The following is a 21,110-nucleotide window of genomic DNA, read 5'->3' as shown; positions in this document are numbered from 1 at the left end:
CCAAAGTGCTGGGATTACAGGCATTAGTCACTGCGCCAGGCTGGAAATACTTTTTTAAGTGTAAAATCTGAAAAATAATTTCTCCTCAAAAACCTATCTCCCATGATGGGAGGCCATTTACTCATTCCCTAGGTGGAAGTAGAAAGCAGTTGTGTCATACTGACTTCACTTTCCATCTTTCACATTCAACTTTGTGCTACTGCTTACTGATTTTATTATCAGATGTATCTTATATTCATCCTCCTTTCTCCATTTCCATATCCAAACATAGTACTAGTTGATATGGTTTAGATTTGTGTTCTGACCCAAATCACATGTTGAATTGTAATCCCTAATGAAGGAGGAGGGACCTGGTGGGAAGTGATTGGATCATGGGGGCGGATTTCACTCTTGCTGTTCTCACGATAGTGAGTTCTCATGAGATCTGGTTGTTTAAAAGTGTATTGTACTTCCTCCTTCTCTCTCTTCCTCCTGCTCCGGTCATGTAAGACTGTGGATCCTTCCTCTTTGCTTTCTGCTATGATTGTAAGTTTCCTGAGGCCTCTCCAACCAAGCTTCCTGTACAGCCTGTGTAACTGTGAGTTGATTAAACCTCTTTTCTTTATAAATTACCCAATCTCAGGTATTTCTTTATAGCAAGGTGAGAATGGACTAATACACTAGTCCTTTGATCATCTTGCTCAAATTGTTTTCATAGATTCCCAGAATCACAGACAAAATAGGAGGATATTAAAGGTTGGAAAAGATCCTAGAGAACATTCTTCAGATGAGGAAATCGAGGCTCAGAAAGGCAAATGTCTCACCCAGTACTTCACAATTCAGCCTAGCTACAGGCATGTCATAGTTTTTCTTTAGAGCAGCCATGGTAGACACTGTTGGTTATCTGCTCATAGCCATTCCCATCCCTTTCTTCTTTGTTAGAAAATCCCACCTCCCATGATAGCAGTCAAAAAAGACAAATACCATTATGCATCACTTAATGATGGGTTTGTCTTCTGAGAAATGTACCATTAGGCAATTTTATCACTGTGCCCACATGATAGAGAGTACTACACAAACCTAGATGGCATAGTCTACTACACACCTAGGTGGGCTATATGGTATAGCCTGTGGCCTATAGGCTGCTACAAACCTGTGCAGCATGTACCGTAGTGAATAGTGTGGGCAGTTGTAACACAGGCTTAGTATCTGTGTAGCTAAACATATCCAAACATAGAAAAGGTATTGAGTTGACATCGTGGGGTCTATGACATCACTGGATCATAGGAATTTTTCAGCTTCATTTGAGATGATGGGATCACCATCCTGTATGTAGTCTATTGTTGACTCAAATCTTGTTATGCAGCATAGGACTATACTAGCTTTCCTAGGGATGTCATGCGATCCATTTATGGCCACTGAGATGTAAAAGAAAGTGTGCGTGATGGTTTTTGAAAAAGATTTTGCTTCCTCATGAAAAGAAACAAAAAAGAGCCACCTCTCCTACTTTCTGTCTTTGGATCCGAACCACACAGCCTCAGGACAAAAAAGCCAACATCTGAGGAAGGTAGATCGGAAGAATGGGAAGCATTTGGGATCCTTATCTATGAGCTCTGAGCTAACTCTTGGGACTACCTACCTGCAAACCTTCTATTACATGAGATTATTTATATCTTTATGTCATATATTCTGTTACTTGCAGCTGAGTGCACCCTGGATATACTACTGCTTTATTTCTTTGTTTTCTATCTACTGCATTGAGCTCCATAGAGCAAGGAATTGGCCTGTCTTTTCATTGGCGTATCACCAGTTCTTAGAACAGAGCCTGGTACATAGTCGATTCTTAATAAATTTCTGTTGAATGAATAAATGAATGAAAGAATGAATGTCAATAACCTTAATTGGCCCTCTACTTTTATAGAATAAAGTCCAAAGGCTTAGCTGGTATTTAAGGCCCTTCATGATCTGGCCCCAATCTCTCTTTGCAGGCTAATCTTTTACCTTCACATACCGTACAACTCAGGAAAGCTGGGCTATTTCCTGTCCTCCCAAATATCCTGTCTTAGTCCTTCTGTGCTGCTTTTACAAAATACCACAGACTGGGTCATTTATAAGAAACAGAAATGTATTTCTTACAGTTCTCCAGTCTGGCAAGTTCAAGATCAATGCACTGGCAAGTTCAGCTGTCCGGTGAGGGCTGCCTCCTCCAGATGGGAAGAATGTTGTGTCTTCACATAGCAGAAGGCAGAAGTGCAAGCCAGCCAAACCTGTGTGAAGCCTCTTTTATAAGGGCCTTAGTCCCATTCAGGATGGAGTAGCCCTCATGACCTGCTCACTTTTTTTAAGGGCCCCACCTCTCAATACTGTCACATTGACAACACCTGAGTTTTAGAGGGGACCCATTCAAGCCATAGCACAGCCCTCACGCTTTTTGGATGCAGGACTTTGACTCTCTGAACTGACACGTGCTCCTCCTCCTCCACCTCTCCACTTTTCTCTCATTCTTCAAGCTCCAGATCTTCTCCCATAGCCCTTTCTCCAATACCTGTCAGATATAAGTGTCTTTTCTATTCTGTGTTTCCTTCTTCTTTGTGCCTTTATCACTCTTACACATTTATGATAACTGTTTGGTGTACTCATTTCTATTAGATTAGAAGTTCCTTGAGGCTAAGAAATTCACCCTTCTAAGAAAAATACAATGTTTTACCCTAGTAGGTGGCTAACACATTTTTGTGAGTGGAGGCATAAATAGTATTAAAGTGAACCCATGAAAAATTTCCGTTTTAAAAATAATTTAGACCCAGGAGTTGGTGCAGACTGTCTTGGAAGCAAAGATCAGGAGGGGAAGGAAGGGAGGGAAAGAGACTTGTTGGAAGTGTTAGGAGCAAGCACAAATGTCTTTTCTCTTGCCGATGATAGCAAAGTTCTTAATGGAAGATGATCCCAATCAATAGAGCCAGACAGTTGATTTATATAATGGCATCAAGCTGAAATCGTGGTCTTTGCATAGTGTTGTGAAAGGGAAAAAGGCTACCAAGACTGGAATAGCCAGGGGACTCCACAAGTAGATCTGTGAGTATCAGTCGGTGGTCATAAATATGTTTCCCCACCAGCAAGCCACGGAAGAGTTCAGAGAGCAGCCTGCTGGAGGCTGGTCGCGGAAGACTGACGGTGGGGCTAGTGAGGCTGCTGTATTTTGGCTGCCGCCGCCGCTGCTGCCACTGGGCAGATACCGCAGTGAGGGGTCTGACCGCGCTGAGTGCTCTCGGGAATCTGGGCTCTGGCTAGAAATGAGAAGTTAAGAGAGGGAGGGCTGGAAGGTGGGCAGGACTCACCAAGGAGCTGCAAACCCAAACGAGAAATCTAGGGAGCAAAAGGAGAGGAAAGAGTGAGCTTGAGCCAAGACATCAGGCCAAGTGGAACTGGAGGAAATGTCATCATTGGTAAAGGAGGACTTGGAGAAGAAACTGTTTAAGCCACTCTCGCAGAATCTGTACGAGTTTATTGAAATAGAGTTCTCCGTCCAGGACAGGTATTACCTCTGTGTGTCAGGTAATCTGTTCCTTCTGTTGTCATTTCAAAAAGCAAGTCACCCAAAGATGCTTGGATGATAGAGGGAATTTTTTTTTTTTTGTATTAATTTTCCTATACAGCACGTGCACCTTCTTCTAATGAGAACTTAACTGTGCCAGGTTTAAGAATTTGGGTTCTACAGAATTTTTTTAAAGTGTTAAAAATGAAAGAACAAAACATTGTATTAGAACATTTTGGTTAATTGTGGAGAAATGAAACTGATATGTACTTCTCCTGATTTGATTATTTTGTCTCCAATCGTTTGTTTAATTCATTTGCATGGCATGGAATTTTACCGTGTAAGAACTCATTTTTAAAAATGCAACAGAGAGCTGTCCGTATACTTTTAAATACATTGGAGAATAGAGTTATACAGCACCATTTGCAACCAGTCTGGACAACCGGCATTATCCCTTTTCATCTTAGGAAAAAAACAAAGCCTTAGATTTTCTTCTGAGGGCTTTAGACTTCCTGGTGGTTTATTTGAAGAGAGAAATTATATTTTAAAACTTCGTTATCTTGTAGGAAGTGTGCTCACAAAAACAATACCTTAATGGTGAAACTAGTTTATGAAAATGGGACTTTAAGGATTAGAGCATGTTCTCCAAACTATTTAACTAAAATAAAGATTTTACCCTCATGTTTCTAAAATTCATGAAAATTGTCCAAAGCTAGGAAAAGGATTTTGCACTTAATTATGATTTGCCTAAACTGTGATTTCTGTGCTGAATTTAGACAGGAATGCTCAGGCTACTATTGAACAGAATATACAGCACTCCCTTTTCTTGGTCCATGCCTTCTAATACTTTTCAGGGGCTTAGGAGAAAAGAGCTTAGAAACTTTGTGTTCATTGTGGACTTGCCTGTCTAAGGCACACACCCATTTTCAGAAAACAACTTCTTATAATTCCCTTTCTGATAATTGACTTAGAAGGCCTTTACAAAGTTGTCAGGAGGGAGTGCTGTAAGGGAAATAGAATGTCTTTAAAGAAAGTGCTAAGAATTTTTAAAAATTCTGTCATTTCTAATAAATATAGTAATATTTACCCAATAATAACATTAGAAATATTTATCTGACACTTTAGCATATTTTGCTATATAACTACAAAGTATAGAGGGAATTCTGGTGACATAAAAAAATTAATTGACCCAGGAAAAAGAAATTAAATATTTTAAAAAGTCAATTTAAAACAATTTAAGAAACTATACTGTATCCTAGCCATCACATCACTGTATCTTGAAATATTTTTACTGAATATATTAGAGAAGATGCTTATTCCAACATTAAAATGTAGTAATTTTATACTTGTTGTAATTTCCACTTTATAAAGTTGATTTCTCACTGGTAACATTAGTATACACATATTTTTAAAGAAAAACATGAAAAATTAAATAATCACAATAATTTATATATCTAACTTACCAAATACATCTTAGTTTTTCCCTCCAAATTATGTAATTAACTAGACTTGTTCTATCTAACATGAAAAAAAAGTCTCCTAGATTTAAATGTTTGGAAATAATTCAATAATTCTGTCATGTAAGAAGGAAGGAAAAAACAAGATCTTCTCAGAGATGAAGAAAAGAAGACCATATTGTGCTATTCTAGATACAAGTTAACTTTATAAGCCTTATGAGTTCACTAACTTCACGACTCTCTTCTACATCATATCCATCAATTTGAGAGCACTTTCTCTAAATGTAACACCTTTTTATGGCAATTAAAAATACATTTTGCTGGAACAGTAATTTAAAATAAGTCAGCGTGTTGCTTGAATAGTCTTGGCTTTGACCATGCTTGACTCAGACAATTTCCATTGGTAATGAATCAAACAGATCACATCACAATTGTTGAGGCACGAAACTCCATACTTTGAACGATGCCACCTTCATGGAGTAGAGTCATATTATGATTTCATCTTCATTCCCTACAATCTAGTACTTCTAAATTTGTGAGACTCATGAGTCCAGTGTAGTCAAATTCCATCAGGTATTTTTTCAATTAATGAAAATATGTTTAAATATGGTTAAGCTTTCTATTTATCTGACCAGAGTCTCTTTTGCAGGGGTCTCGCAGTCAAAGGATTGTGACTTACCGTTAAATCTTGATGTTTACCTGGTTGATGTTAAAATTAGATGTCAAAAACTCAAATTTCCCTTTCTGGTTTGCTAGGATGTACATGGGGGATTTCCTGGGACCTCAGCCCACTCCCACCTTAGGGTTTGCATGGTCATTTCTCCCTGGGACTAGCTTCCCCTACCTAGAACATTATCACTGGAAGTTAAAAGCAGCATCTTCTTATAAAGGAGGAAGGAGCTCTGTTATGTGCTGGCACTAGAAAGGGATAAGCCACATGTGCAATGAAGAGAGTGCACGTGAATTAAAGAAACGCCGAAGGACTTCGGCTTTGACACAGCATATTAAAGCATTAGCCAAAACTGGATGGAAAGTAACAGGGCATAGTGGAACAGACCTTCACACACTTGGAATCAGGCAAACTTGGTGTGAAACCTGGTGCTGCTTTGCCACCCATCAGCTGTGAAATTTAGGGCAAGATAATTAGGCTCTCTGGCCTCAGTAGTGACATCTCTGAAACGGAAATAAAAACACTTACATCTGCCCACAGTGCTCCCCTGTTAAATTCTTACTAGGATAAAGCCAAATGTGATACATTATATTCTAAATAAATAAAATTAAATTAAGGTTATAATTTTCAGATATACAGAAAAAATAATTTGCCATTAAAAATATGCTGAAATATATGTTTATATATGTATATACTATAAATACATATTTGTAGTAAAAACAAAATAGTAAACATGTGTGTATATTTAATACAAAATGAAAAATTAATATATTTTATATTATATTAATTTAAAATTGTATGTATATTCAGATGTTGATTATTTTTCAGTATTCTCATACCTCTAGAAAAATATCTTCCATTCATAGATATTAATCTGAAAATAAATGGCATTTGCTAGAATTATAAAAATAATATGCACAAATTCTCTATACATATTGTTTTTTAAGCCGTACCAGAACTTCTCTGTGAACCAAAAAATTTAATAATTTTGTCAAATCATTTACAATAAGAATGTTAACAATAAGATTGTTAAATAAGAACAAGTTAATGAGAAAAGGAGGTTGCTAAAAACAATTTTAAAGACTTCATCTGGTACCACTCCTGCTATATTTGTGAATTCCAAACATCTTAACAACAGAGCACAATCTAAAGAATTTCTTTCTTTAAGTTGTCGTTTCAGGAGGTAATAGTATTGTCTGGAAGAGGTTAGTTTAATTTTTCAGCTGTGAATTGAGAACAAATTATCCTGATACCTAGTGTTTTGAAAATTAAACATGGACTAAGGCTTTAAAAAGTTTTCGTATAATTAACGATGTTATTAGCAGTAGTAGAATAACAATTATGCAGGCCAAAATATATCCAAACAGCTATACATATGTTCTGATTATAGAGCCAAACATAGTTTATATGTATGTTCTTTTTTATTTTTCAAGTTGCAGGTTTACTCAAGGCTGTTTTTTTGTTTTGTTTTGTTTTTTGAGACAGAGTCTTGCTCTGTCGCCCAGGCTGGAGTGCAGTGGCTTGATCTCGGCTCACTGCAGTCTCCACCTCCTGGGTTCAAGCGATTTTCCTCTCAAGGTTGTTTTGCTACATAATAATTTAATATCTTCCCTTTCATGACCTATAATACTTCCTTTAATAAATATGGATAGATTTGGTTCTGTGACAAGACAGAAATCTTGTGCTCAAAAAGAAACCACACTGGAAGAAACTCTAATTTGACAGTGTTTATTATCCTCTATGTTAAAAAATTATGAAAAGAAGAAATGTAGGATTGATTTCCAAGAGATACATTTTATTAAAAAATAAAATACATATATCATAAAATTCACAAAACTTACTAATTGTTACTCGTTGTAACAATTAGTTACAATCAGAATTGTCAAATGGGGAACAGGCCTTGAATATTAAAGTAGGTTTTATACTTTAAAATTCTTGCTCTTTGTCTTCTAAAGGTATTAAAAAAACACTTTATTATTCTTGTTCAAGACTCTCTCTATATATATTTTGTTCAGATCTCTCTCTCTCTCTTTCTCTCTCACACACACACATACACACACACACACAAACACAAAATGCATTTGTGGAATATCACTAAATGTCTCTATGGAGGAATTTATTTTAATTTAATTTAATTTATTTTGTTTTTTTGAGACAGGGTCTCACTTTGACACCCAGGCTGGAGTGCAGTGACCTTATCTTGGCTCACTGCAGCCTCGACATCCAGGGCTTAGGTGATTCTCCCACCTCAGCCTGCTGAGTAGCTGGGACTATAGTCATGTGCTACTATGCCTGGCTAATTTATTAGTCTTTTTTGTAGAGACAGGGTCTCACTATATTGCCCAGGCTGGTCTCGAACTCCTGGCCTCAAGCCATCCTGCATCAGCCTCCCAAAGTGCTGGGATTACAAGCATGAGCCACTGCACCCAGCCCTGGGGAGGAATTTAAATAAAATATTCTGACTCTCCAAATCAGGGTAATTGTAGGTGAAGGTTACAGTATGGAAATGATTAAGCTCCCATTTGGGTCCTTTTGTTACCTTGCATTTATTGTGAGTTAGTGTTTGGTTCTAAAAGGGCCAGTGGCTTGGATTTTAGAGTGGGGATATTATCATTATCTCTAAAATGAACAACCCACATCACCATCATCAGTTAGTAACTTATGAGACAGATTCTCCCAGTGGCTAATCTACTACCTTGGAGATCTAAATATGGAAAATCTAAATGTGACTAATCTATTACCTTGGAGATCTAAGCTCCAAGCCATTTGCCTCATTTGTAGAATGAATAGGAACTTGATTTCAGAGCTTTGAAGGGGAGAAATATTTAAAATATTTCATTATTAGCATGGCATTATTGATGATGCAATAAAAGGGATAGCCTATCATGTAAGGCATGCCTGCTGAGTGCCAGGCACACATCCATTTAGTACCATTTATATTAATCCTCACAACCACCTTATGTGATAGACAAAATTCCTGTTTTACAGATGAGGAAACCATAGGTCACAAGAAGTTAAATACATAGTCCAAGGCCCACAGGTCATAAATCTAAATCTAAAACCCAAGTTTTTTTCCACTTTACCACATTGCTTCTAACCAGTAAGAGGAGATGCTTTTCTTAACACATTTGCCAGGCACTATGGTAAGTCCTTCACATATTTTATCCTATTTGCCACATCTATGCATGATAAAATTGAAGTACACAGTAGCTAAATAACTTGCCCAAGATAATCAGCTGATAAGTGACTAATGGAGGCTTTAAATGCAGGTCCACTTGTGCCAAATTACTATGCAATATTACTTTTAGTAGGGGCACTGAGTAATGCTAGGTTGGAGCTCATAAAGCCAAACCTTGCATATGCCTCATTGGATGTCCCTTTTCTCTTGGTGCTTCTATTCCCACAAAATCACTTTCCTTCTCTTTCATTCTATCTCCCATTCTATAAAAACATCAGCAATTCATGTCCTTACTTGCTTATAGCCCATCTTTTTCATTTTAAAGACACTCAGTGTAGCACAAAATTTGATTTTAAAAAATATTTCTAAAGAAATATGTTACATGAAAACTACTCTTTTGGCCAGGCATGGTGGCTCACACTTCTAATCCCAGCACTTTGGGAGACCAAGGTGGGCATCTGGATCACCTGAGGTCAGGAGTTTGAGGCCAGCCTGGCCAACATGGTGAAACTCTGTCTCTACTAAAAATACAAAAATTAGCTGGGTGTGGTGGTGGGTGCCTGCAATCCCAGCTACTCAGAAGGCTGAGGCAAGAGAATCGCTTGAACCCAGGAGGTGGAGGTTGCCATGAGTCGAGATCGTGCTGTTTCACTCCAGCCTGGGCAACAAGTGTGAAACTCCATCTCAAAAAACAAAAAGGAAAGAAAGAAAGAAAATTACTCTTTTGATGAAAGCAATGACAGCCTTCTCAGTGACCCCAGACAGCACCATATATAACATTTCACTATTGCTGCTTTTCTGCAATATCTCATAGTAATTTCTCTCCATCATTTAACTTAAATGATGAAAACAATTGTATAACAATACGACATAAAAGAAGAGTTATTTCTTTAAAGCATTCTGTGCAACTTACTTGTGAGCTACTGTTTTCTTCTATTCTGCCAAATTATATTGGATCAATCGGGCAATGTTCCTTCCATTTAGCCTCATGAATAATAGTGACTATTTTATCATGGTAACAGAGGCATTTATTAATGACAAAGTTTATTTTAAAATTTAAAGTGAAAATAAAGTGATTGGCATGAAGTTAAAATTATAATTCTGAAAATGCTGATTAAAATTAAAACTAGAGCAGATTAACTCTGAAGTTCCCTTACTCTGTAGATATTATTCACTAAATCATAATTCAATAACAGAAATTCTGATGTAACTGAAAACAATTCTCTAACATTTTGATTATATAAACACATTTCTGTTTTAAGACAATGTGATAGGTTTCCACTTTGCCACTGCATTAATGTGGATACGGCCATTTAATTTTAGCTGGCAGCAAAGCTCAAGTGTGGAAATTAGGGATTGGGTTGACTCCAGGCTGAGTAGACTTCTTTGGCTTGTGGCTAAAGACAATTCTTGGAGCCTCCTTAGCTACAAAGGAAGCTGTTTTGTCAAAAGGTTAACTTTTAAAGAATGCTTTTTTGTTTTCTTAGTTTGGTGTTAATGGGACGTTGACCATTAATATAAGAAAATGTGATGACTCATAGGACTCATCTTCTTCACGTCTCCTCTCCATTCCCCACCTCCAACCTATCCTTTATGGAAGATCCCAAAAGAAATTTCTGAAACTTAAAAGCTCAGTCTGTCCATTCACTTTAAATCCTTCAGTGACAACTTCTCTCTCTTACACAGATAAATGCATGGCTTTCAGAATAACCTTTGATCTTCTCAGCCTGGTATTCTAGACCCCTCAGGGACTAGTCTTGCCTAACTTGTTCCCTGCCACCTCTCCACCCTCAAACCTCAGGCCAGCAGTACCAGATGCTTTTAATGACTTAAAAGTGTCAAGTATTTCATGCCTTTGTGTGAATGCTTTTCTAGAACTACCTTTACCGCATCTTCATTCTGCTAACTTCTACTGCCCTTTACAACTCAGGTTACCTCTCTCAGGAAGCTCTCCCAGACCCCCACTTGGATGAAGACATCCTTCCTCCACGTTCCTTAATTACTTTGTCTATTTCTTCTTTGCAGAACTGTGAGCACGGGGTTTCTTTCTGAAGACCCCACTCCCTACAATCTCAGCGACAGCAGGAATGCTGCCTTATGAGAATTAATGTTTTCAATTCCTAACACAGTGCTTGGTATAAAAAGGGCACTCTAATATTTATCAATTTAATGAGATGAATGAGTGGCCTACAGATGACCATAACATACTTATCATAACACGTAGACGAGGCAGTGGAATTTGCTCAGTGAAAATACATTTTCCATACCTCCCTAACCCCATTCTCTCCCACCCCCTAAGCAGCATGTGAAACAGCTAGCTGGAGCAAGAACATAGTCCTTTGGTTATGGGGTACAGCTTCTTTTTGGGCATACAACTGCCTCCTGGTGGAGGAGAATGTCTCCAAGATCTTGTCCTTAGTAAGCATGACAGATTCAAGTGTGCCTTCACTTCACCACCTCTGCCTAATAGCTTTACTTTTAATCCTTTCGTCTTCCCAAGGCTAGCATCTACACCAGTGGAGATGGAACATTTTTAGTGCTAGAGAAGGATAGATGGACAGAAGCCCACCAACTTTGGCACACTGTCAGGGGGATCACAGACTCTAAACTAGCTCATTGACCCCAAGCTAAGATATTCTGCTTGAGATCCTCTCCCGAAGGTGTGCCTTAGTCACTTCCTCTGCCTCCAAAATGTACAATCTCTCCTTTTCCAAACTCCTGGAATATGTGATCTCAATCATAGCCTTTAGTCTTCATTCCTATTATCTTTGTAAATCCTACCTAACCTTGAGGCTGGCACACAATGTGCACTCAAATAGTGCTGGTGCATGAAGGAGTCCTCTGCAAGTTGTCTTCTGCCCTCAGCATTCTAGAGAAACTGCCCTCATGGAGGAAATTCATGATCTTCTTCCAAATCAGATTCAGTGCTAGGGCTGAACTCTGCCTTACCTAGTAAAGGGACTTCATGGGATAGTCTCCAAACCGTTAAACTTCACTATTCTCTTGATTCCCATAGCATTACACAGCTGGGCCTGTCTCTCAGACGTCTTTCTTGGCATCTATTCTTCTTCTCACTTTCTCTCACCTCTTTCCTCTGCTCTTTTCTCTACAAATTTGGTTTGGGGGCCAGGCATGGTGACTCTCACCTATAATCCCAACACTTTGAGAGGCTGAGGCAGGAGCATAGCTTGAGGCCAGGAGTTTCAGACCACTATCACTGTCACTATACAGTGAGACCCATCTCTACAAAAAAAAGATAAAAAATTAGCCAGGCATAGTGGCGCATTCCTGTAGTCCCAGCTACCCAGGAGGCCGAGGTGGAAGTATGCTTGAGCCCAGGAGGTTGAGGCTGCAGTGAGCCATTATCATGCCACTATACTCCAGCTTGGGTAACAGAGTGAGACCCTCTCTCAAAATGGAAAACAAACAAACAACAACAACAAAAAAACTGCCCTTGGAAACCTTTCCACACACAGAAAAACCCAAGTCTGTATCTCCATTCCTAAACTACAAAACTTCCATCTCATTCTCTTTTGAGATAATTTGTGGCTACTTCATCTGTGTGTCAAAAACAAAAATCATTTTTCCACCCAACCAACTCACCCTCTCTACTTTCCTATTTGGGTTTGTGTCCAGTGTTTGGTTTTCATCCAGTGTTATTTCCATCCAGTGTTATTTAAAATCTTACTTGGATTTTCCACTTCTATATCCATGACCCACATCCCATGCCCAGGTTACTACAACAGCCTCTTAAACGAAACAAAACATTTTTAACAGTTACTGTAAACCAGTCACTATCTTAAGTTCTTTATATATTTTGTCTACTTTAATCTTTATACCCTATGAATTTGTATCATTCTGATGTCTGTTTTACAACGTAAGAAAACTGAGGTTTAAACTCTTTAGAGATTAAATCATTTATTCAGACCATGCTATTCAGAGGTGGTGTCATGATTTAACTCCAGAATGTCTAGTGCCAGGACTCACTAAGCTGCACTGCATTTTCCAGGGTCCTCCAGTTCCTCTTTCATTTCTTCTCCCAGGTATCCTGTGCATCACTGCTGCCAGAAAAAATTCTTCTTTAATAGGGCACCATTTTATTAGCCTTTTGCTACAGAAGGAGGGAGACTTAACGAACAGGTATTGCTACATGAGCTTTCACTGACCAGCCAACACAGTGCCTTCTTCTGAGACTTGTCAGACTGCTCCCACTCCTTCTCCTGAGGACTGAGCTCCATCATCAACTCTCAACTCAACTGGCTGCCTTGATTTCAGTATCACTGGCACCTTCAGGCAATGGATGCTCCCTTTGCCAGAGCCCTGACTATTAATAGGTCAGCCTCATATCACTCCATCCAGAAAAGAGAATTCAGACACAGGTCCAAAGTGCTTTCTGTTGCATTTCAAATCCAGAGTCTTTCAAAACATTTTCACAACCTTCTGTACCTAGTGAATCCTATTGCCCACAAATCTTAACATCAACCAACCCATGCAGTCCACTTTCTTTAATTCTACCTGGTGACGTTAACTTCTGTTGCTGATGCATTTCCACATGCTGTCCTTCACCTAGAAATGTCTGCAGTATGACCCTTGTCTTTTCAAAATTTAAGCCTCATCTCAAATTCTATTTCATTTGTAATTCCTGCCTTAACTACTCCAATCCTTTCCCTTCTCAGAACTCATTGAACATTTGGTCTGCTCCACATTACTTATCTTTCACTAATTATACTGTGGTGTATTGTTTCATGTCTACAGAGCTAGGAGAGCATGTCAAAGTGATGCTTTCCAGAACCAAGAGAGAGTCTTCTCCACCCCCCGAGAAAAAATTCCAGAGTCACTCTTAGAAGACAGAACCAGCTTGCAACTCTCTAAGTGACATTACTCATCTTGAAGGGAAATCCTAGGCATTCAATCCCCACCTGCCACCTCTTTATAATATGCTATTGTATGTGACATGTGTGTTAGCCTTGTCTCCCCAATGAAACCATAAATTTTTAGAGGGCAGGGACCATGTCTTTTACTTGTATCCCCTGTGGCATCTATTACAGTTCTATCATGTGAGTAGCAAATACTCAGTAAATACTCCTTTATTATAATAACTCATTGATAATTTTCAACTTAAGAGCTCTGTGCTCAAATATTGATTCTTCTGATGTGTATATATAAGACCAAATGATTTTAAAACCAAAAAAAGCATTTCCCTCATTTTGTTCCCACAAGATAAGCAAAAATATTCCCATATCTTTCAAAGTATAGTACTAAAACCTTTTGTGCAAGTGGCACATTTTGAATACCAGAATTTGAGAGACACACTTGAGAGGATTACAATCTCAAGCAATACCAAGCAGGTTAACAATAGCTGTGATGCAAGCATTTCTACACTGTAAGTCTCAGAGCGAATTTAAAGGCAAGTGTCCACAGTTACTGCAGTATTTGCTTGGTCACTCACTCTTCAACACTGTGTTGCTGTAAAGCAGTGCTGTTTACTTCCATGACCTCACTTTCTTATATTGTCATAAATTAAAATTCCAACCTGTTCTGATAAACACTTGGCACTGACTGTATGCTAAGGCTAAGCCTCTTATTTCCTGCCCCAAGGTGAACACTATTCTCTACCACAATGCTCAGAGCTCAAAGCACACAGCTCAATGTTCTATTTAACAGACATTACTGTGGCAGTGTGTAACCACAACTGTAGCAAAAATAAAGTTAATACGTTGAGCAAATTTGGGTGCATACTGTGAGGATTCAGATGCATCAGGGCTCACAATTGAGGTGCAGTTATAATACGGGTTCAAGGTCATTTTATTAAAAGAGGATACATAAATACCAAAAAGTATAACTTCAATAATTTATTAGCTTCTAAGAATTTATGTAAACTAAGTATTTTTCTGTCCTACAGTGACCAAAAAGGAAGAAGTAAAAATAATCATGGTGAAACACTACAGAATAGGTTTAGATGAAAAATATGAAGTAACAAAAAAGTGGTCTTTGAACGATCTGCAGATGATTGATGGAAAAGAAGCAGATACTGTAAGTGTTACATTTTATAAGGAGATGTGCAATCAATATGCTGGAGATCTTTATGTTCAATATCCTGCTTCATATATTCGTGGCATGTACTAAGTGTTAAGATGACATTATATTGCTCGTAAGTGGAATGGTTTAATCTACTGGGATGATGTACCGGTTTTTTGGTTCTGTTTTTATGAGTTTCAAGTGGAATTTTGTCTATTAAATTTAAAAGCACCTTTCCCAAGGGCCTCTTAACAGGTTAAACACAATCTACCAGTCAATCCTGAAAATTTAAATGCCATTTTTCCAGATATATGATGCTTCTACCATCACTTTCTCCCCACCACAATTTCCTCTATAAATTTAGGGGATTTCTTCCCTCATCCTCACATTTTACCGTCAGCAAGCCCACTTCATCCTCTAGAAGGATGGAAATCCTGTAATCTTAGAGTTGAAAGGCGAGAAAGAGTAGATACTCCAATCACTCCACTTGAGCCCTGGCAAGTGATCTTCACAGTCTGTTCTTGAACTCTGCTGTTGATGGGGAACCCTTCCCCCTTGAACTTTCTACATCCACAATGCTTACGTACTGACTCTTGAGGCTTCAAATGTCCAATTACCTTTAACTGCTACCCAGATTTCCCGTTGAGTAAAGTCCTACTGACTCTCCGCCCTCATACACTCATTATGGCATGGGTGGAAATGTATTATAACCGTAATCCTACAAACTGCAATTGTTGGGTTACTCTGTATTCCCTCTAGATGGAAAGCTCCTTAAAAATTAGGACCATGGTTTTCATCCTTTATCATAGCCTGATAGATGATAGGCACTCACTAAGTCTTTGTGGTATTATTGTTGAATGAATTAGAACTTTAAGCTCATTTATTTTTAATCTTAATAAATGCCATATTCTTCATTTGGCCTATTATTCCAACCTTTAAAATATTCTAATATCGTTATTTTTTAGTATCACTATAGTATGATTCAGATTTAATGAGCACAACATTTAGGACTTCATCCAAGTCAATAATAAAATTGATGAGGCAGGCAGGGCCAAGTATGTACCTCTAAATCATTGATGGTTACCATTACTGCTGCTAGTAGTACTGTTACTTGCTACCACCAATATTCAGTAAACTTTTATGAGGTGCCAGGAGCCAAGCTAAGCTCCTTTCATGTATATTTTTACATAATCATCATAAAACCTCATGAATTACATTATTCCATTTTACAGATGAAGAAAATGAGACTTAAAGAGATTGACTTGCCCAAGGTGACATAGCTATTAAGTGGTAGAGCTAGATGTTACCCAGAAATCTATTAATTTTCCTTCTTTGGATTGGTTGTTGAAAGTCTCTACACATTTATATATTCATTTATTCCTTCATTAATTTATTGAGAATTTATTGTATACCAGGCACTGCTAGGCTCTGAGGATACAGTAGAGAATTAGCCAAAAGCACTTATTTCTGCCCTAATTATTCATCTAACCTGAATATCTAAAATTTGTCGTTTACTAAAATCAACATATACTATCTGCTGTTACCTTGACTTACCACCTTACAAACCTTTTTTAAAAAATTGGTGTGTTTGACATGACTTCTTGGCAAAAGAATGCTGGATTTCATTGCTGTGCTTCCTAAATATTCATGTAACACTTTTCTGACAATATGTTCTACCTAAATGTTTGATGCTTAGGAAATGGTTAAATATATCATTACATATTTATATGATAGAATATTATACAACCGTTATAAAATAGGCTTCCAAAAGAATATCTCAGAACACAATTGTTCAGTCACTTAACAAGTTTTCTAAAAATCAGCTAAATATAAAACATTTCTAAAATATTATGTCAATTTTGCATATTTAGTTTGTCATGTTATTGAGATATGAATCTTAATATTTTTACAAAAAATACATGTCAGTATATGTATATGTGTATATACGTATATGTAAAACAAACCAATACTTTAATAAGTTATCTCGGTGATAAGATTACAAATTTTTTAACTATGATTTTATTTTGTATATTTTTCTGTACTTGTCAAATTTCTATAATACTGCATTTAATTTGATCAGAAGTGCATGTCAAGTTCAGTAAGCTGTAGTTTCAGGAACTATCCCCACAAAATAACTATCCCCACCAATCTTTGGCCCATATTCCTTACCTCTTTTCTCCAGCTCTCAAATATTACCGATGCTATCATTGGTTTTTACAAGTTTGTTCAATGCCCAGGATTCTATTCACCAGGACTGTCAATTTAGACTCGTTTCAAACCAACTAACTGTGGTCTATTTTTTCCTCACTTTTCATTGCCTTTAATTCCATCCCAACATTGTTGATTCTTCCCTTTCCAATTTGAAGATTATTATCTTTCATAGTAAACAAGATACAAAAGATAAGCTGAGTATTTCTGGTTTTCTCATCACTTTAGGACTTAAAATATTAAATTGCCAGAAGAAAAACCATAATATCCAAAGAATAGTTCTTTGCAAGATTTATTTTCTATGGATGAAGTAAAAATATTCTGACTGTTTTAGGAATTTCTATTTCTCTTTTTTGGAATCAAATCCTTGGGGGTCAGCATTTATTACATTTTTTACATTTACGTGATTGCATTTAATTTATAAGAAATGTAATAATTTATATTATTACATTTACATATAAATAGCAATGATACAGTTTTATAGAGAGCAATTTTGAGCCAAAAAGTTGTCAACTTTAAAATGCAATGAAATTGAAATTGAAGTCAATTTATAAAGCAGAAATCAAAATGACTGGGGATTTGGAGACTGACTGGTGCAGCAGGAGACAGGATGATGTAGCAAAAACTGAGCTTGTGCTGATTGAGAGCTTGGGTTTTGTCCTGGCTCTGCCAATAACTAAATGTGTGACCTGGACTTCATATCTCTGGAAACCACTGTGTAATCTCAGGTAAAAACAGGAGATCAATAAATGATTCCTGAGATCCCTTTTAGTTCTAGCATTCTATCAAAAGAGAGAGAGACAGAGACAGGCAGATTTGTATCCTATGTGCATGCATACTCAGGCTCCAATTATTAGGCTAAAGGAAAATATTACTCTTCTGCAAGTATCTCAAAGGCATGAGGGATATTATCTATCTGATGAGGAGCAAATGTTTGCAAGAGAAAACTCCCTAAGGAGCTTGACTGGTATCTGGTGATGCAATGGATATGATTTCCCTTTATGGAGATCCTTGGCAGAATTGTCTTTCAAGCTATAGTTATGAGCGCCAGAAAAAAAAGTTTTTTGAATGTGACTATAAAAGTGCTGCACTTAAAATCACACCACCTTTATACGTTGTTTTTTAAGCATGATTATGGTTTTTTAATTTTTATTTTATTTATTTCTTTTTATTTCAATAGGTTTTTGAGAAGCAGGTGGTATCTGGTTACATGAATAAGTTCTTTAGTGGTGATTTCTGAGATTTTGATGCACCCATCACCCAAGCAGTGTAACTATACCCAGTGTGTAGTCTTTTATCCCTCACCGCTCCTCCCACCCTTTCCCTGAGTCCCTAAAGTCCATTGTGTCATTCTTACGCTTTTGCATACTCATAACTTAGCTCCCACTTATGAGTGAGAATATACCATGTTTGGTTTTCCACTCCTGAGTTACTTCTCTTAGAATAATGGTCTCCAATTCCATCCAGGTTGCTGTAAATTACATTATTTCTTTCCTTTTATGGCTGAGTAGTATTCCATGGTATGTCTATCTATCTATCTATCTATCTATCTATCTATCTATCTATCTAATATTAATTATATATATATATAATTCTTCCTTTATCCACTGGTTGATTGATGGGCATTTGGGCTGGTTCCATATTTTTGCAATTGCAAATTGTGCTGCTATAAACATGCATGTGTAAGTATCTTTTTCATATAATGACTTCTTTCCATCTGGGTAGAAACGCAGGAGTGGGACTGCTAGATCAAATGGTAGTTCTACTTTTAGTTCTTTAAGGAATCGCCCCCTTCTTTTCCATAGTGGTTGTACTAGTTTACATTCCCACCAGCAGTGTAAAAGTGTTCCCTTTTCACCACATCCATGCCAACATCTATTATTTTTTGATTTTTTTGATTACGGTCATTCTAGCAGGAGTAAGGTGGTATCACATTGTGGTTTTTATTTGCATTCCTCTGATCGTTAGTGATATTGAACATTTTTTCATGTTTGTTGGCCATTTGTATATCTTCTTTTGAGAATTGCCTATTCATATCCTTTGCCCACTTTTTGATGGAATTGTTTGTTTTCTTCTTGATGATTTGTTTGAGTTCGTTGTAGATTCTGGAAATTAGTCCTTCGTGGGATGTATACATTGCAAAGATTTTCTCCCACTCTGTGGGTTGTCTGTTTGCTCTGCAGATTATTTCTTTTGCTATGCAGAAGTAAAAGCATGATCATGTTTTGTTTTTAACTTTTTAAAATGGTAATATCACAATCTTTAGGAACTGTCATTTATTAAGCTCCACACTCGTTTATATGATCATTCTCATGTAAATTTCACAGCAGCACTATTTAAAATAAGGAGAAAAATGAGAGTCAAATCAAATAAGCATTTTGCCCATGGAACAGTCAAAATGGTTGTCTAACTTTAAAATTCATGCTCTATTTACTGCCTCCTGCAAGAATTTTCCTATTTAAAAAACAAATTGCAAATATGTAAGTTGCTTGTATATGATGTTACATACTACGTGCCGGTGAATTATTAATACTCTGGTTTGGTTTAGTCTTTCTCTGCCTATTTGTTATTTGGGGCAATGTTTGCCTCCACTTCTCCTTTCTTAGGACTACTTCAGGTCAGTTCAACACATACTTGTTGAGAAATTAGTAGTCATCATGCATAAGTACTAAGAACATGATGATAAATAATGCAAAATCTCTGTCTTAAAGGAGAGTTAGGAATTAGGCAGATAATGAATGTGAAAGCATTTTGTAAACTTTATAAATGCAAGGCATCGTTGTTACTGCTATTAACAGTAGTAGTTATTATTTTAACATGTAGGACCTAGATCAGGTTTGGTTTCCACTTTTTCTTGAAATATTTCCACTACAGATATAGCAAGAGCCCACAGGTAGTCTTTAGTAAATTTGTCAGTTTCAGTCGAATGATTCAATGGTCCTTGCTATTACCTTCAAAAGTAATTCCTTGCTGTAAAACTTCAAAGACAGCAAATTGGTGATCTATAGCATGCCAATAGCTAGCTATGGTGTATTTCTTCCTTTTACCTTTGAAATAGCACAAGGAACCAAGCTCCTACTAAAAAGAGAGAGAAACCTTTTCTATTTTCCAGAAGTCTGTGAGTTTATTCTGTGCTTTATTTATTCCCTACTCATCCTCTCCAATTCATTACATTGAGAAGACTTAATAACCACACAGTCTGAGGCATATTTTATTTGTATACTTGAAAAAACATAGATGCTTCAAAAATAACCTTTCTTATTGTTGATTTTTAGAAGCAATTACTTTGAAGTAAGTAGCTTTGGAAAGCCCATTTGTAGATTTTAGAAATATGTTTGATACTGATACTTTACAATCAATAAACATATCCAAGAGAATGTGAGAGAATCCAGGAAACCTAGCTACAGAATGGCTACAAACTAAATCATGTCTCTCATTCTTTTCCAGGACAATCCATTTTTTGATCTGCACTTCAAGAAAGTGTACAGTTTGGAGGCATATAGCTGTGCTTCTAAATATGCCTTTGCTCGAACGGTAAATAAGCTGAATCATGCATATCTTAAGAAGGACTTACAGATTGTGAACTTTGATTCTACATACATTAACGATGATTCCATTTGGTCTTCCAATAATAAGGATTGTTTGGTCCTTATGAGAATATGCTTTTATGCTTTCAATCTTGTGTGCTTGTCCGTATGTCGCTTGCCACTCTGAAGCTGTGTACCACATTCCTTCATCAGTGACCTGTGAAAATGGTTTCTCAAGTAAATACTGACTGCCATAATTTTGTTTTTTCCTTCATTGGTGATTATTATAATTTAAATAAAAATAAAGTAATGCTTGTGAATTGCAGTGAAATATATTTTAATGTAATCATTCAACATTCAAGACTTCTTGCCAATGTGATCCTTGGTAACTTTGGAAGGAACTATGCGGTTTTGACTAAATTAGTATTCTCCTAAAGAGTGTGAAGAAAAACCCTAAAAGGCCTAAGTATGTGGAAAAAGACCTTGTGTTCATGGATAAGAAGACTTAATATCATCAAGATGTCAATACTACTAAAAGTGA

At 37.0% G+C, this 21,110-nt stretch overlaps 1 protein-coding gene across 2 annotated transcripts; it reads left to right on the top strand.

Moving 5' to 3' along the window:
• Positions 1-3,102: 3,102 nt before the first annotated feature.
• Positions 3,103-20,787, top strand: EXOC1L (exocyst complex component 1 like). Of its 2 annotated transcripts, none has more exons than XM_010370309.2 (3): positions 3,103-3,531; positions 14,719-14,849; positions 20,490-20,787. In XM_010370309.2, exons 1-3 carry the CDS (start codon positions 3,411-3,413, stop codon positions 20,754-20,756), a joined length of 519 nt encoding a protein of 172 aa, XP_010368611.1. In that variant the 5' UTR covers positions 3,103-3,410; the 3' UTR covers positions 20,757-20,787. The 2 variants fall into 2 exon arrangements, with proteins under 2 accessions (XP_010368611.1, XP_030769500.1); XM_030913640.1 differs by having other exon boundaries at positions 3,387-3,511.
• Positions 20,788-21,110: the final 323 nt, after the last annotated feature.

Source organism: Rhinopithecus roxellana, chromosome 2 (assembly GCF_007565055.1).
Source record: "Rhinopithecus roxellana isolate Shanxi Qingling chromosome 2, ASM756505v1, whole genome shotgun sequence".
Taxonomy (NCBI): Eukaryota; Metazoa; Chordata; class Mammalia; order Primates; family Cercopithecidae; genus Rhinopithecus; species Rhinopithecus roxellana.
The sequence above is the reverse complement of the archived record's forward strand: the minus strand, read 5'-3'. Positions and strand labels throughout refer to the sequence as shown.